This window comes from Siniperca chuatsi, linkage group LG20 (assembly GCF_020085105.1).
Source record: "Siniperca chuatsi isolate FFG_IHB_CAS linkage group LG20, ASM2008510v1, whole genome shotgun sequence".
Taxonomy (NCBI): Eukaryota; Metazoa; Chordata; class Actinopteri; order Centrarchiformes; family Sinipercidae; genus Siniperca; species Siniperca chuatsi.
In genome coordinates, this window is record NC_058061.1 from 14,554,823 (window position 1) to 14,569,651 (window position 14,829).

The following is a 14,829-nucleotide window of genomic DNA, read 5'->3' on the forward strand; positions in this document are numbered from 1 at the left end:
TTCAGCCAGCTAAAGTAAGTAAAGCAAAATGTCAGTGCACACTGCAGGGGCAGGCATGGATGAGGTGAGGTGCATCAGTTACTTTCTATTGTACATTTTTACTACTTCCTGGCCACTGATTAGCCACTGATCTAATGATGCTGAGCCTTACCTGCGTGGCCGCAGTGCAACATGCATGGCCCTCTGTTTGCAGGATGTTGGATCTCACTGTCAAAACAAGGACATTGCAAATGAGAGTAAATGCAACATGCTCAATAATAAATGTATAGTTATGCCTTGAGGAAAGAACATAATTGCACTATTGTTACACAATTACATTTTTCACTTCCATATTTGGGTGGAAGGAGTAAAGATCCATTGTAGTTTCTTTAAATTGCAAATTAATGGTCACACTTTCCACATGAATTGCATCAATAAAGTCTGTAAGCATAAATAGATTTCAAAGTAATGCTATTGCCAGCATGAGTGGCCATGAAAGCCTTTCCAGCCTGTGGTCTTTCTGCGAGTGTGTTAAACATGTTCATTACACTGACAGAAATACTTGACCGAAGCAAAACACAACTGCTGCCACCAAACTGTTGTTGTGTGTCAATGTGAGACAGATAAAGAGATGTCAACAGTTGAGCGTACAAGACAAACCAGCACATGGACAACCACATACACACACACACACATCCTCACCTCCTTGGGTCTCCGTCCCAACCCACTGGCAACCATCAGTGCCTGTTTTCAAAACACACAAACTAAAAAAAAAGGAAAAAACGTTGGGGCTTGAAAGTATCTTGCCTCCTTTTTGTCTCTTTTTGCTATCTTTCCCTCCTTCTCTGCTCGTGGCTTTTCTCTGTCTCAAGGCCTATGGGTAGGCATCCTACGGTTGTCAAGGTAACCTGACTCCCCTTTAAAGAAAACAATACCCAGTGCTGCTTAGGCCTTTCACAAACACAATGGAGCCCACGCTATTGGGTGACACAGTTTCTTTCAGTCTCGCTGGCTAGACTTATGCCTTGGTTGTGAATTGATACTCAAGCGGGGAGCTCATTTAAATAGTTCAAATGATGCAAACCTCTGGCACTGAATGGCACAATACAAACAAAAGACAGTACACATTTAATGACAGTGAAAATAGTAAGCATAATAATAGATACAAGAAAATACCCAGTGGAAACTTTATAGAAAAAAATTAAAAGTTGTTAAGTTAATTCTGACTTCTTGTGTTGTAACACAATTGCCAATAACAGATTAGCAAAATTACCATCCATTCTGTTTTTGTTTGGATAAACATGTATTTAGCCTTTATTTAGCCAACTGGCAGCTGCACAGTGCACCTGGAACAGTTGCCAATTCAGTGCCCTGTTCAAGAACAGTTGCTGAGCGGAAGAGAGAGGATAAACTTCATTGCATGTCTAGCACTCTAATTAATCTGTGTTTATCAGAGTAAAACTCTGTTCTTAATGGTGGATGTTTACAGGAGACCATTGGATTAACTGGTCTAACCATGTGAATTCTACATGTAATTTTACAGGATTGGTCAGATCTCACAGGCTAGGTCTGATATGAAAGATGCGTTTCAGGTCCTGGTTCTGTATATACTGCCAGTCTTGTGTGTATGTGTTATACGTGTGTATACAGTGTGTGTATAAACAAGTCTGTCTGCATCTCTATGCCTGTGTGCATGTGTGCACTAGTGCGTGTATGTGTGTGTACATGTGAGATAGGAGAATGGGGTGGGGCTGGTTACTGGAGTGATGTCACGCAGTGTGTGGTAGCGAAAGGATTTGATGAGCATAAACCTCTATAAGCTAGGACCTAAAGGCTTACTGGCTTTGCATCCATCTGCCTCTCTCTCTCTCTCTCTCTCTCTCTCTCACACACACACACACACACACACACACACACACACACTCGCTAACAATCCATACTCACTCAGGTTTTTTCAAAATTTTCCTCAATATCCTTCATAATCCCTCCTCACTCACAAATACAGCACACACATACATGCAATGCACACATCCATTTCACAAAAACAACACTTGCATACACACATACACTGTCTGGGGAGTACTATACAAGCCTGTCTCAGTTTGATCCAAATGTTTTAGACTGAAATGAAATATGAAATCATCATAATGATATGGAGTTCCTGCAGATTAGGATGCTCTGCCTACCTCATGTGACATGGCTGCTCTCATCTTTCCAACACACTTTAGTGCCAAATAGACCAGCACAAGCTGTTTACAGTAAACTAGTCATGAGAAACTTGTGCATCTTCAAGAGGGACAGAACACAATCAATATCATGAAGAAGTCTAATACTGCACAATGTAATGGGTGCTGAGATGTGGATGGATTTCTCTTGTATTATTTTGGGTGGGAAACTAACGCTTCCAGCCAAATGCTGCTAACTCTTTAGCTAAGGTTGAAAGATTACCTACACTCTCTATCACACATTAGCATATAACCAACCCTTGTTTTAAGGTTTTATTCTGTTGTGTAAACATACAGAAGATGGTTGCTCAAGTGTTATAAAAGTGGCTGGTACAGTTTGAGATTTACCAATAGAAGAATAGACAGTGTTAGGTATACACAATGAAATATTATTATGGTAACAGCTGAACATTCAGATGTCAAAGTTGAAGATTTTCAGATCACTAATTTTGTAGCTAGGCGCAAAGGCACACTCTTTATTCCCTATTGCAGAAGAAGGTCACAGTAAATGAGGACATGAAAAACATCAGCCATGTTTAAGAGGAACAAGACGAGGCCAAACTACATTTTACCCTGAGTTGTTGTGGAAGGCAATGATGGTTCCACAATTTAATTATCAGTAATAACTGTCATGTGTTGGGCGGTTGCTTTGAGTACAGGACAAAGGTTTGGTTTGTTGCCCTTGCTAGGGTACTTCCTGTCCTGTCCCAGTGCCATCACTTATTTGACAGAGCATGTCTGCAAGTAAACAAGACAAATCAGATACTGTGATCTGCCACACAACCTCTTCATGGTCACAGCAGTGTAAGTTGGCTTCTAGAAGTAAGCCATAAAAGTAATAGGCTAATATTTGTGTTTGGTTGCTCTTTGGTGCACAATAGGACATCCTACTTTTAGTGGTTTTAATTTCTTGTGGCATTCCTATAATACTCCAGTCAGCATATTTTATGAAAGTGTCTAGATATTTGTAGGCTATGTGTATTAGCCTATAATATAGTTGATTTTCTTAATTCACAGTTTTTAAATACTGACACTGTTTTCTAAGAGAAGTTCTTCCGCTCTTGTGAATCAACCAGAGAAGTGGCTGTAAACAGTATATTTAACCAACCCACCTGAGCCTCCCTCTACAGCTCCAGCAGCAGCACGCTCACAGACACTGCGCATGCCCGAGAGAACTTAATAGGAATGCTGCTTCACGTCTCAAGACATCTCACATTCAGGTAAGGATAACGTCAGTTTACTTGCTGTCAGTTATTTATCATTTGCTTACCAGTCTTCGGTCTTGTGCGGTAAGTAATTATTATTCCTGTCGCTGGTTTTGTGTTTTAAAAGGATCGCTTTTCCACAAATTGAAGCTGAAATCTCTCCACATCAACAAACTCCAAGACAGCCTGCGGACCAGATTAATTTGTGGTTGTTAGCATTCATGCAAGCTGGTGCAGCAAAGTTAGCCCACATATTTTACTGGGTTGTTTTGGTGTCGGTTAATATTTGCATGGCTTCGTGTCTGTCTTTTGTGTAATGTAGTCAGGCAGCTAGTTTTGTGTGTCTGGTCAAGGTCCCGTTAGCTGCTGACATGCACTGACAGGCGCAGCTTGCAGCTAGCTAATGCTAGCAATGCTAACCTGGCAAGTGTAAATGGAAAAGGGTGTATCAGATTTACTCGGGCGGTAATGTTAAATACCCTGTGACCCTTGTGTACTGGCTTCCTCTAACGTGTTAGCTACTATTACCTCAGCTGGCTAGCTGACGTTATTCAACTGAAAATATGCAGCTTTGCGTACATTAACTGTTGTCAGTTCAGTGGGTGTTAACACAACTGTACCCGCAGCTACTGTAACGTTAGCCATTTATGTGCTTATGTCTTTGTATTTACTGAGCCTCCAAGATAAAAATTTAAATCCTTGACTCGCCTAAGTTACACAGCAGCGTTACCTAACCCTGTCTGTCCAGATTTGCAGAGGTACAGTTTAATGTGCCAGCTCCAATAACGTTACGCTTTCTTTTTAAGGCTAGTAATGTTAGTCTGCTTGTTTTTCCATTCACTGCCTTAAGTTATCATTACCTTAAGTAAATGCAATTTGCAATAGATAAGTCATATTTGGATTAGTAGCTTATAGCATTAGAATATGAAAACGGTTGTAGTATTTCTTCAAATTTTCCAACCCCGATTAAGGCAAGGCAAGGCAGGTTGGATCTATCACATGCGAACACATTGAGGTGTTTCAGGGAGTTTAGTGTGTCCCACTGAATCAAAGTAACCAAAGATTTCAGGGCACATGGTCAGACAGACCCAGAGAGTTCAATCCAGCCAGCTACAGCTAGAGTACATAAGGTAACTGCAATTAATGCCACTGTACAGTGACAATAGGCCATCAGTACAACTGGATGTGTGATTTGGTTATAGATCTAGATTAGTTAATATGTCTGGTAACTACAGTTTGCTCTCATTTTTGAGGTGTGGCAGTATTAATTTAATAATGTTTAAAGCTACTGTAGAGAGAGAGAGAGAGAGAGAGAGAGATCATGCATATGGACAGAAATGGAGACATGAAACAAAAACTGATCATTTGATCATGAAGCCTGATGTAACTCTGTATAGCCTAATTCTCAGGTTTATTAGTGTATGAACTACCTGCAGACTTGTGTCAATGTTAACAGCTGTTTCTTTGTTAACAGCAAACAGAGTGATAGCAGTTGCATATGAACGGTAGATCCACATATCTCTATCTATCTATCTATCTATCTATCTATCTATCTATCTATCTATCTATCTATCTATGATCCTGGCCATTCAAATTAATGCAAAAACCATGAATGTCACCATGACATCATTAAATAGACTGAGTTTCTCTCAGCACCCCCAACTCTGACTTAGAAATTTGGCTTTCAGTTCTTATCCAAAAAACAGAGCTCCTTGTTCCAGTATGGACCATGGACAGACAGTAGCCTACAGTGTAGACCTATATACATATGTATTAAGTGAAGTATTGAGTAGACTAATCTCTCTTCAGGATGAGCAACGATACCTGCTCATACGATCAATTTCCATAACATTAGAGCAACCATGTTGAAAGAATATTATTCTACTCTGCATGACCAGAGCTCCAACACCCCTTGGACCCTTGTTATTTATGCCAAGCATTCCTGTACAATATGCAAAGTTAATTTGTCATCATGAGGTAAATGATCAGCACTAAGGTTTAAGGGCTAGCCAGTTGAACCTAATGGCAGCTAAGCTTGTTGGGTATGGCATCTTACTCAACAGCACTTTAAGTTACTGTAGATGAACTAAATGCTACCATGCCTACCTTTGCTTGTATACATGATGGGTTGAGTATACTGAAAGATTATGGGTATCAAGGCTTTGATTTAGTGGACCTCTGATCATCTAAGTAACTGTTCTTAGAATTGATGATGTGCAGAGAGTGTATATTGCCTGATTCTGAGAACTTATTTAATTGACTTAAATGTCAAAGAGGCCTCTAGCCAATTAAATTTCTTTAGTTGGGTCTGTATTCAAATCCACCATTGGAAAAATTACATCCTGTGTCAAAAAATAAAATGGCAACATTTAGGTAAGTATACCCTCTAAGTAGGACAGCTAATCTCTCTACAGACTAGGGCTGCACAATATGGTAAAAAAAAAAAAAAAAATCATATTGCGATTATTTTCACAGCTATTACAATTTCAATATGATTCATGGTTAGTGGGAATGATCATTTTTGCATCACAGTTTTAATTTTCACTGAAAAATCTATTAAAATCATGATGATGTGAAATTTGTTGGGGTCTGTACCAAACAAACATGTTTTCTTACATTTGGAGATCAAGATTTGCAGGTCAGGGCATTGTAATGCTGTTGTGTCACACCTTTAACCTTTAAGGTGTGACAAACCATCATGGGCACTTAACTTGACAGTACTCATTCTTGCACTATTACTACCTGTAAATCCACTTTTGTACTTAAACTTATTTTAGCTTTTACACTTATATCCACTTTGTACTTAATTTATCTTAGCTGTATTATAGTGTAATTTGATTTGCTTAGTACTTCTATTCCTGTGTGCACTGACGTGATAGTGAGCAGCTGTAACGAAAGAGTTTCCCTTCAGGGATCAATAAAGTATTTCTGATTCTTATTTATCAAAATATTGCAGCTTCTGCAATTTGGATATTGCACTTGGCCATATTGCAATTTGGATAATATTTTGATTAATTGTGCTTCCAGTTTTACATGCAGTAATGTATTGGTATGCACCTCCATGTGACTTGTTGGAGGGCAGTGTGAAATGATCTGATGATTTTATCACTGTCATTTTCAATATATTGCAAGTGATCCTTGGACACGCATCTCCATGTGACTTGTTGAAAAACAGTGTGAAGTGATTCAATGATTGTACGACAACCATTCTCATTATACTGTATATTGCAAATGATCTTTGGACATGCATCTCCATGTATCTTGTGGGTAAGCACTGGCGGCATCATGAAATGCATGATGTACATGCTGTTTCCATCTGAAGGTCTTTACCAGAGCATAAATCTGATCAGTGAAATTGGCTTATGTTTTACAGTACGGATTTACTGTGGCCATTTTATAATACATCCTTCCTAACGCGTTGCAAATCACCTCTTATAGAAACTGATATGTATAAACGTGTCTAACTATCTTAAGTCTATATATTATCCTCACCTAATTGATATCATAGTCCAGGAGGTAGCCAATCATATAGGAACAGTTAGGCTTGTAAGAATTCACCAAGGACTGGGTTTTGTAGGTCTAAGAGATTTTAGGACATGTTTATCTTTCTTAATTTAATACTGCTTAGTATGAAACACACACAACTGTAGACCATGGAAGTTTGATTATGCTCCGGTGCTGCTGACCGAGTGACTGATTTTGCAGTTATGTATTGATCCATTTTATATGATTATGCACGTTGATCTGTTTTTCTCATTTATGTCTTCCAGTAACCATCATGGGCAGTTAAGAAAATTAGGCTAGGTATCTGCTGTGTGGAGGACAGACGGTTAGTAATACCCCGGAGCGTCCCTCCTCTCTTCCCACTCAGGCCGTCCAGCAAGTTTCCAGCACCATGGCTGAAGAAGACTATGGCAGCTTTGTGGACTGGAACCAGATGGGGGATCTGGCCAAGAGCAGCGGGCCCACCAAGGTAGACTGTAAAGACCTGAAAGAGTTCAAACAGATGGCTCGGCAGGGTTACTGGGCCAAAAACCACAAACTACGGGCACAAGTCTACCAGCAGCTCATCAAAGCCATTCCCTGTCGTACAGTTACCCCAGATGCAGAAGTATATCGTGACATTATGGGAAATGCAGCCACTAAGAAGCCCTCCTCCCACATCCCACTTCCAGACTTTGTTGATGGTAGTCCTGTGCCACGGTACTGCCTGAAGGCAGAGGCAGTAGCCTCGGCCCATCAAATTATCAACTGCCTGGCTGGACAGTTTCCAGATATCTCCCACTGCCCATCACTACCGGCTGTTACTTCATTGCTGCTGCACTTCAGTATAGACGAAGCTCAGTGTTTTGAGCTTGTCAGCCGCATGCTGGCCTGCAACGAGCCGGGCAAACGACTGCTGGACCAGACTTTCCTAGCCTATGAGTCTAGCTGCATGACTTTTGGTGACCTGGCCAACAAGTACTGCGCACCTGCCCACAAACTGATTGTGGCCACAGCCCAGGATGTGCTTGAAGTCTACTCAGACTGGCAAAGCTGGGTGTTGGGTGACCTGCCTTTCAGCCACACGGTCAGGATCCTGGATGTCTACCTAGTGGAGGGCTACAAGATTCTCTTCCGTGTGGCTATAGCCTTGCTCAAGTTCTATCGCAAGCATAAAGCAGGGGTCCAGGGAGGCCAGGGCAACCAGCAGCAGCAGGATTCAGGCAAAGTTAAGGCAGACATTCAAGCTTTCATCAAGGGCATTGCCTCCACTGTCTCACCCGACAAGTTGCTAGAGAAGGCCTTCTCCATCCGTCTGTTTAGCCGTAAGGAGATCACCCTGCTGCAGCTCACAAATGAAAAGTCCCTGCAGCAGAAAGGAATCACTGTCAAACAGAAGCGGTATAGTCAATATAATGATTTTTATGTGATGAAGTGTGAGCATCTTTATGTTGCTTTTTTATTTAGAAACAAGGCTGCTTCTAGTGGCCTTACTTAGCAAACCTACTGCATATCAAGCATCAGTAAGGACAAGGAATCCATCACATAGATATCTTGCTAGTATCTATAATATTTTTTGTCATCAAGGCTGACAGACCTCATGAGACTCAACAAATAAAGCTACCAATATTTTCCATTTTCTTTTATGTTTGGCTAATCTTCTAATAAGGCCAAACACTGTCTTGGTGTCACTTGTGAAGATGCAATGTTTGTGAATCAAGCACTTGAATATAGTACATTAATTAACTGATATGAGATAACAGGGACACAATAAGAATACCTTTTATGATTCAAGATGAAATGTAGTTTATCTACCCATATATCTAGCGCTCCCGTATGAGTGGAGTTTCTTGAACATGATTAAATGTAAGACACACTTCCTGGACTATAAATTAAATCAAAGTGGTATGTACAGAATGAGAGGAATGCAATGTTAAAGACCAATTTAGACTTTTGTACAATTAATCACAAGTGTACACCACAGAATATATAATAGATTAGATTAATTACTCAAGCAGATTCATTTGCTTCAGTGGCTGAATGTCCTGTTCTTTTTAAGCTTTATACTCTGCCATGCTCTGGGGAATGGTTTAAGTTGCTCTTGCATCCTTGTCTCACATTCTGTTGTTTCCTTTTTGTTTTGTTTGTTTGCCACGTTTTTCCGTCCACCATCTTCTGTCTCATCTTCACTCCACTCCTGTGTTTACTACATTGGTTATTTCACAGTTTTAGGTGGGTTCTCTTTATCTACCCTCCAAATCAATTTCAAATAATGCTCATTTACTCTCAGAACAGATATGTTTGAATTGCACTTTTTTTCATACATTATGATTGTACATTTTGTACCTCTCCATCTCTCCCTATGTCTGTATTTTTTGGGGCATCTCCAGGCGGAATGTGCAGCTGGCACTTAACCCTGACACCTTCTCCTCTGAGATTGTCAGTGCCAAGGAGATGCGGGACATCTGGTCGTGGATCCCTGAGCGCTTCGCCCTGTGTCATCCTCAACTCCTCTTCACCACCTCCACCCATGGTTGCAGCCTGAACAGGTCCAGTGCTCACCTCAATACATTAACCCAGCTTTTTATTTATTTAAATTTACATTTCAGGCCCTGTTTAGCATTGAGTCTTTGAATTTCATTTATGGACAAAAGGCTGCAAGGAAATACAAAAGTAGACACAAAAGCAAAGCTGTCAACCAAAAAACAAATGCTGGAAGCAAAAAGTCATAAACTGGAACAAAAACTGCAAATAAGACAAACAGTGCTGAGATTGCTGTCATAAAGTGAGTTGTCCTTTTTTATTGTCTATTTATATTAGGAAGAACACAGGCAACTTAATAGATGAAGAAAAATATCCTAATAATAAAAAGAAAATAAAGTCAAGCTTTTTTTAAATTTGGTCTTGTACTTTTTTTTTTTGCCTAAACCTGTTGTATACACAGATCAGAGTCTGTCTGTCAGAGTCTGTCTGCAGTGACCAGCAAGCCTGTCTTTATTGTCATGCAGTCATTATATAAAGCAATTCTTTCACCCTCGTCTTAGTTGGTTCTATTTCTATAGTGGAACAGAAGTAATTAGTCTTTAATAAAGCAATTTAGAAGCCATTAGCTGAGAGTTTTGTTCTATATTTAAACATTGCCTTACTTAACTGTAACTGCTTCAGTAAATCTAGCAACCCAAAGTACATGACTATTGCAATTACATGATCCATTAAATATTTGCAAGTTGCAATGAATTAAACTTTCACATTTTCCTCCAGATTCTACTCACATTGTGAAGGCTACGAACCCACTCTGCTCCTCATCCGGACCACAGATGGCGATGTAAGCAACACACTCAGACCGCAAACTCTCTCATGATTCCCACATGTCGGAGGGACTCAAGGATGCCCATTATTATGATTAAAAATACTTCAGTAGGATATGATAACATCATAATGTCATAACATCAGATGTTTTTGTTAAGATTGATGCAGCTCAGATTGGTAAGGCATCTTAATATTCTGGTTTCTCCAACTGATTGTTAGCCAAATATACTGTTAAATATTATCTTGTAAATCTTATAAATCTTGTACTGTATTAGGTCCTAAGCCTTACTTAGGACAGAATTACTTAGATATTTAAGGTACAAAGTGAGCTGAGGGACTCTTTTGGATATCAGTCAAATGGGGAACATGCTAGTAAATGGGTCCGCAGCTGCACTTGGTTGGGCCAGCAAAATCCACCCTAGCAAAACTTGCTATTGCATGTGGTGTTTACAGGCACTTCTGTACTGACCTACACATTGTCAGTCAGTGTTTTTTCTTTCAATAACTAGAAACATCTACAGTAGCTTTGTGCATTTCAAAATAGGCTAAGGTGTTCTTGTCCAGGGCTCTGTGAATTTGTGTCAGAGATCATGATTACACGGGTGTCATATAATTAGATTAAGGTGCTACAAAGGGATCCCAGCGCGAACATTGGCAGCTTACGGATAGCAATCTTTCACTAGTATGAATTTTGAAGTATTTTAGAAATGAAGCCATTGCAGATGAGCGAATCGAAGAGATAAACGCATTGATGCCAATTATTTTTTATCCTCAGGTATGTGGCGCCTTCCTGTCCTCAGATTGGGAGGAGCGGAAGAGAGGAGGCAACAAATTGAGCTTCTTTGGCACAGGAGAGTGCTTTGTCTTTAGGGTGAGTTTATTTTTTAGTAACTCGACTATATAGTATTTTTTTTCGTGTTATTTATTTATTTGGGTTAATTTAGGTGAATTTTAAGAAAGTTTTTAGGGCTCATTTGAAGGAGTTCATTTTGAGCTGTACCGCACTATAGCCACCAGAGGGTACCATCCACACAGTTTCACATGTTCTTGATTTACTCGTCACTGGCCCCAATTGGCGTGTCAGGCTGCCATTTGAAAAGCCTGCTTAGTAGGTCACAGTTCACCATACTGACATTGCCGTGTCTTCCTCTGTAAAAACAACTACACATCATGCTTTTCTGCTTGTGATTGTGCAGCACTGAGCTTTAGTTATAACACCTGGGCTAGAAATAGCAAAGCAGCCTGGTTCTCTAATGCTTTCTGTATAAATTATTTACTTGGCTATCTGTGTTGATACACAGCTGTGGGCTGCCTGAGCCCGCACAGCAGAAAACACAGTCATCTCACACACTAATATTTAAGCACACACAGATCAGAAACTCCTCTCCTATAACCTGATCCAGTAGTATCTGACCTGGCCCTCACCTGACACCAGGAGAAAATTGAGACAGTCAACAAGAGCCTGATGTCTGTCAGATGCTTCTTATTTATTTTATTTAATCCTTTATTTAAACAGGTAGTAGCATTGAGATCGTGTCTATGACTGACTACATGTCAATCATATGCATGACACACTATTTTACAGTCTTATCTTGTATAATAGAACATAAACCATTTTATATTCATAAAACATTTTATTATGAATTGTGTATTGTATTTCTGACTTTGAACATCATCTTACCTTAGGAAGAGCAGTATTTAGGGTTGTCGACAGAGCACATGAGGACATCTGTCTGCTGCATCTGTGTCTGTCTTCTTCAAAATGACTGATAGAGTGCCCCCTTGGAAAAGTTGAATTGGGTGCTTTTGACTGGGGTCCCCCAGGACCCCAATACATTGGTATTTTTAAAAAGCACTAATTAAAACAGAAAAAGAAAATTATAGGAAGTTATTAGGAGCAAATTGATTGACAAAGTCAAAAATTGGAATGATAGAATAAAGCACCTGTGAGATATGACAAAAATTATACCTATGTAGTCTGCGGGTACCCCAGTCGGTAGGATGAGGGTTAAGTATGGACAGACACACAGTTAAACATTAGTTTGACATTAAGAAAAGCCATAACAAGTGGAATTTGCAAATACGTATAGTATAGTATAGTCTTTTGAAATCTTCAAGTGAAATTAGTGATTTTAGTTTAAACGTTTTTCCAGTTATAAGGAGCATAGAATTTGAAAGCAGTTCTTCCAAGCTCAGTTTGTACATGCTGTAACAGCTAAAGTTAAAATAACCTGTGACTTGAAATTGTAAGTACTGTATTTATATGAGACCAGAGGGCAGAGTTTTTGTAGTAGAGCCTTCCAGATAAAAAGGATACAATGCAACTCCTGTCTGTTGGTTAAACGTGTGCAGGGAGAAAGGAAGGAGGAAGGAATTAATGGCATATATTCTTTGCCTAATCAAAATAGTAGTGAAGTACCTCTATCTATATGTTAAGAACCAGGGAACTAGTTGCTAATTTTATTATCACCTTGTATAGGTGTGATACTATTAAGAAAACAGGTATTTCTTTTAATGTACATAATTATGCAGTACTACTCCATTTAATGTGGGATGTTCAGGTGTGTAATTGATAAAGAATGCCTGTTTCCCTTGCTAGCTGAAGCCAGAGATGGAGCGCTATGAGTGGGTAGTGATCCGCCACCCTGAGTTAGCCTCCTCCATCAAGACTCAGGGCCAGGATGACACAGCCTCCTCTGAGGGGCTAAACTCAGACAACAATAGCTTACAGCAGCCAGAGAAACCTGCTGGAGACCTGTCGCCCTTCCTCTCCGCCCGCCACTTCAACCTTAACTCCAAGAATACTTCCATGTTCATGGCTGGCAACTTTGACTCCATCATAGTGGGTGAGTGGATTATTACTATATGTTACTGTTGGGTATTTTTGAGGATTTTGCACCTGTCTTCTAAAACATGGGAACACCTTAAACGTGGTATTTTAGTGTTAGCCTTTCACCACATTGAACTCTATTCTGATTTTAACAATGCATTGTAACAGTTGTAACAATGCAGTCTTTGTACTTAGTGACTTTTAACTTATACAAACTGTGTGCTCTTGTGTTTGATCAGGGGGAGGTGAAGGCAACGCTCTCTACATTGACTCGGAGCTTAACCATGGGCGCACTGGCAGGTGCACCACCTTTGACAACCCACCCCTGTGTGCTGAGAGCTTCCAGGTTTCACTGCTAGAAGTGTGGGGCTTCCAGGATGCCATGGCCTCATAATGCTGTAAACATACATCCATGTAGATCCATACAGACATGGACACATAAGTGCATATTCATACACACACATTTTAACACTTAAACATATTAAGAAATTAAGTGTCCAGCAAAGTGTTTGAGGTGGAAAACACAGATATGCAAACAGAACTACATCCGTCCTGCATATTCAACTATTTTTTATTTATTAATGCATTTAATCCATATTTCAACATGTGAACAAAAATGTGATATTTTTGTTTTTCTGTTTATTTTTGTATTTCCAGATTTGTATTATGTTAGTGTTTGGTAATATGGAGGAAGTGTTCAGGATCAACTCTCGATTAAGCCAATTTAATGTTCATTTAGAGGGTTTTTGTATGTCGGCTGTGATGTGTTCATGTTCATGCTGAGCTGAAACATTTGAATTTCTGAATGTAAATTCAGTCTTTTATTTTCTGTGGTTTAGCTCAGTCTGCCAAATTTACTGTATAGGTAGCTCTGCAGTCCTTAAAAAATGTTATTTACCAGGCCATGTTGATAAACTGAGGTTTACGATAAAATGTGTGAAGTCAAGGGTTGGTTTGGTGAGACGTGTTTTTAAATGTTGGAATACTAAAATTAAGACGAAGTGAATATGTACCAGATCAGCTAGATTTTTGGTCCTGTCGCATTTTCCCACACTTTTTGATTTGCTGTACATATGTGGGAGATCTAAATGAATTAACGTGGTAAGTGTTTGTGAATATCAGTGGTGAATTTGGGTGTTGCCATTTTGCACCATATGTCTACGCTTTCTTTTGAATGGGTGGCAGTTTCTCCTTTGTATTGTATATGAATATTCATGTGAATAACAGTACACACTTTTTTTAAAGAAAAAACTCAAGCGGTGTTTTTGGTTTACAAGTAATTGAGATAAGTTTGTTCATCTTTCTCTTCTTCTTACCATTTTCCTCTTACTTCCGTCCTTTCCAGTGTGAAGATAGTAACAAAAAAAGTCCAAAATTGTGCCCTGTTGGCAAAGTGTTGGGGTTATACACCCTATTTATATCTGTGTGTTCAAACATGTGCTCCAGTAAAATATCAAGTAACTACAAATGTATTCTACATGTGAAAATACAGCAATATGCTTTCAGTATGCAAGTGACTCAGTCTTTGTTTTGTTGTCTTGCTCCTCGCTGCTTTTTATTCTTCCAATTCTATCACATCTCTGTCCCTGCAGAGAGAGGATAACATCTCTTCAGACTGTCACAGAAGTGTGCCAGATGCCTTTTTAAAGTAAATCTAACCCCCTAATCCCCATCTTCTTGTGTTTTGCTCTACTCCTAGTAGTTACAGCTAGTATGCTTGTTCCCAAAATTACTGTTGTCATTATACGAAAATTACAATTTAGTTTTTTTTTAAATAGTATAGTAAAAAACCATGTAC

General features: G+C 39.4%; 2 protein-coding genes across 8 annotated transcripts in view; one reads left to right on the forward strand and one right to left on the reverse strand.

Annotated features, from left to right (window-relative positions):
• LOC122867703 (alpha-1,6-mannosylglycoprotein 6-beta-N-acetylglucosaminyltransferase B-like) overlaps positions 1 to 6,165 on the reverse strand; it is a 22,273-nt gene extending 16,108 nt beyond the window's left edge. For 4 of the 5 annotated variants that reach the window (XM_044178841.1, XM_044178839.1, XM_044178840.1 and 1 more), the window contains exons 1-2: positions 682 to 863; positions 152 to 207 (exon numbers count right to left, since the gene is read on the reverse strand). Coding sequence is in view for 3 of the 5 variants with exons in the window: in XM_044178840.1 (XP_044034775.1) it covers positions 152 to 177 (26 nt within the window). In the remaining 2 variants the exon portion in view is untranslated. Of the gene's footprint in view, positions 1 to 151; positions 208 to 681; positions 864 to 3,474 lie in introns of those variants that run through there. The other variant, XM_044178838.1, reaches the window with a different exon arrangement.
• tbc1d24 (TBC1 domain family, member 24) lies at positions 3,270 to 14,539 on the forward strand. Of its 3 annotated transcripts, none has more exons than XM_044178842.1 (8): positions 3,270 to 3,424; positions 7,180 to 8,293; positions 9,119 to 9,124; positions 9,283 to 9,441; positions 10,154 to 10,217; positions 10,977 to 11,072; positions 12,801 to 13,047; positions 13,271 to 14,539. In XM_044178842.1, exons 2-8 carry the CDS (start codon positions 7,305 to 7,307, stop codon positions 13,423 to 13,425), a joined length of 1,716 nt encoding a protein of 571 aa, XP_044034777.1. In that variant the 5' UTR covers positions 3,270 to 3,424; positions 7,180 to 7,304; the 3' UTR covers positions 13,426 to 14,539. The 3 variants fall into 3 exon arrangements, with proteins under 3 accessions (XP_044034777.1, XP_044034779.1, XP_044034778.1); XM_044178843.1 differs by lacking the exon at positions 3,270 to 3,424 and adding an exon at positions 3,425 to 3,493; XM_044178844.1 differs by lacking the exon at positions 9,119 to 9,124.
• The last annotated feature ends 290 nt before the right edge of the window (positions 14,540 to 14,829 follow it).

Coding starts and splice junctions, on each gene's coding strand:
- tbc1d24 (XM_044178842.1), top strand. CDS start 7,305: ATGGCTGAAGAAGACTATGGCAGCTTTGTGGACTGGAACCAGATGGGG. Junction 9,442..10,153: donor CATGGTTGCAGCCTGAACAG/GTCCAGTGCTCA, acceptor ATTTTCCTCCAG/ATTCTACTCACATTGTGAAG. Junction 10,218..10,976: donor TCCGGACCACAGATGGCGAT/GTAAGCAACACA, acceptor TTTTATCCTCAG/GTATGTGGCGCCTTCCTGTC.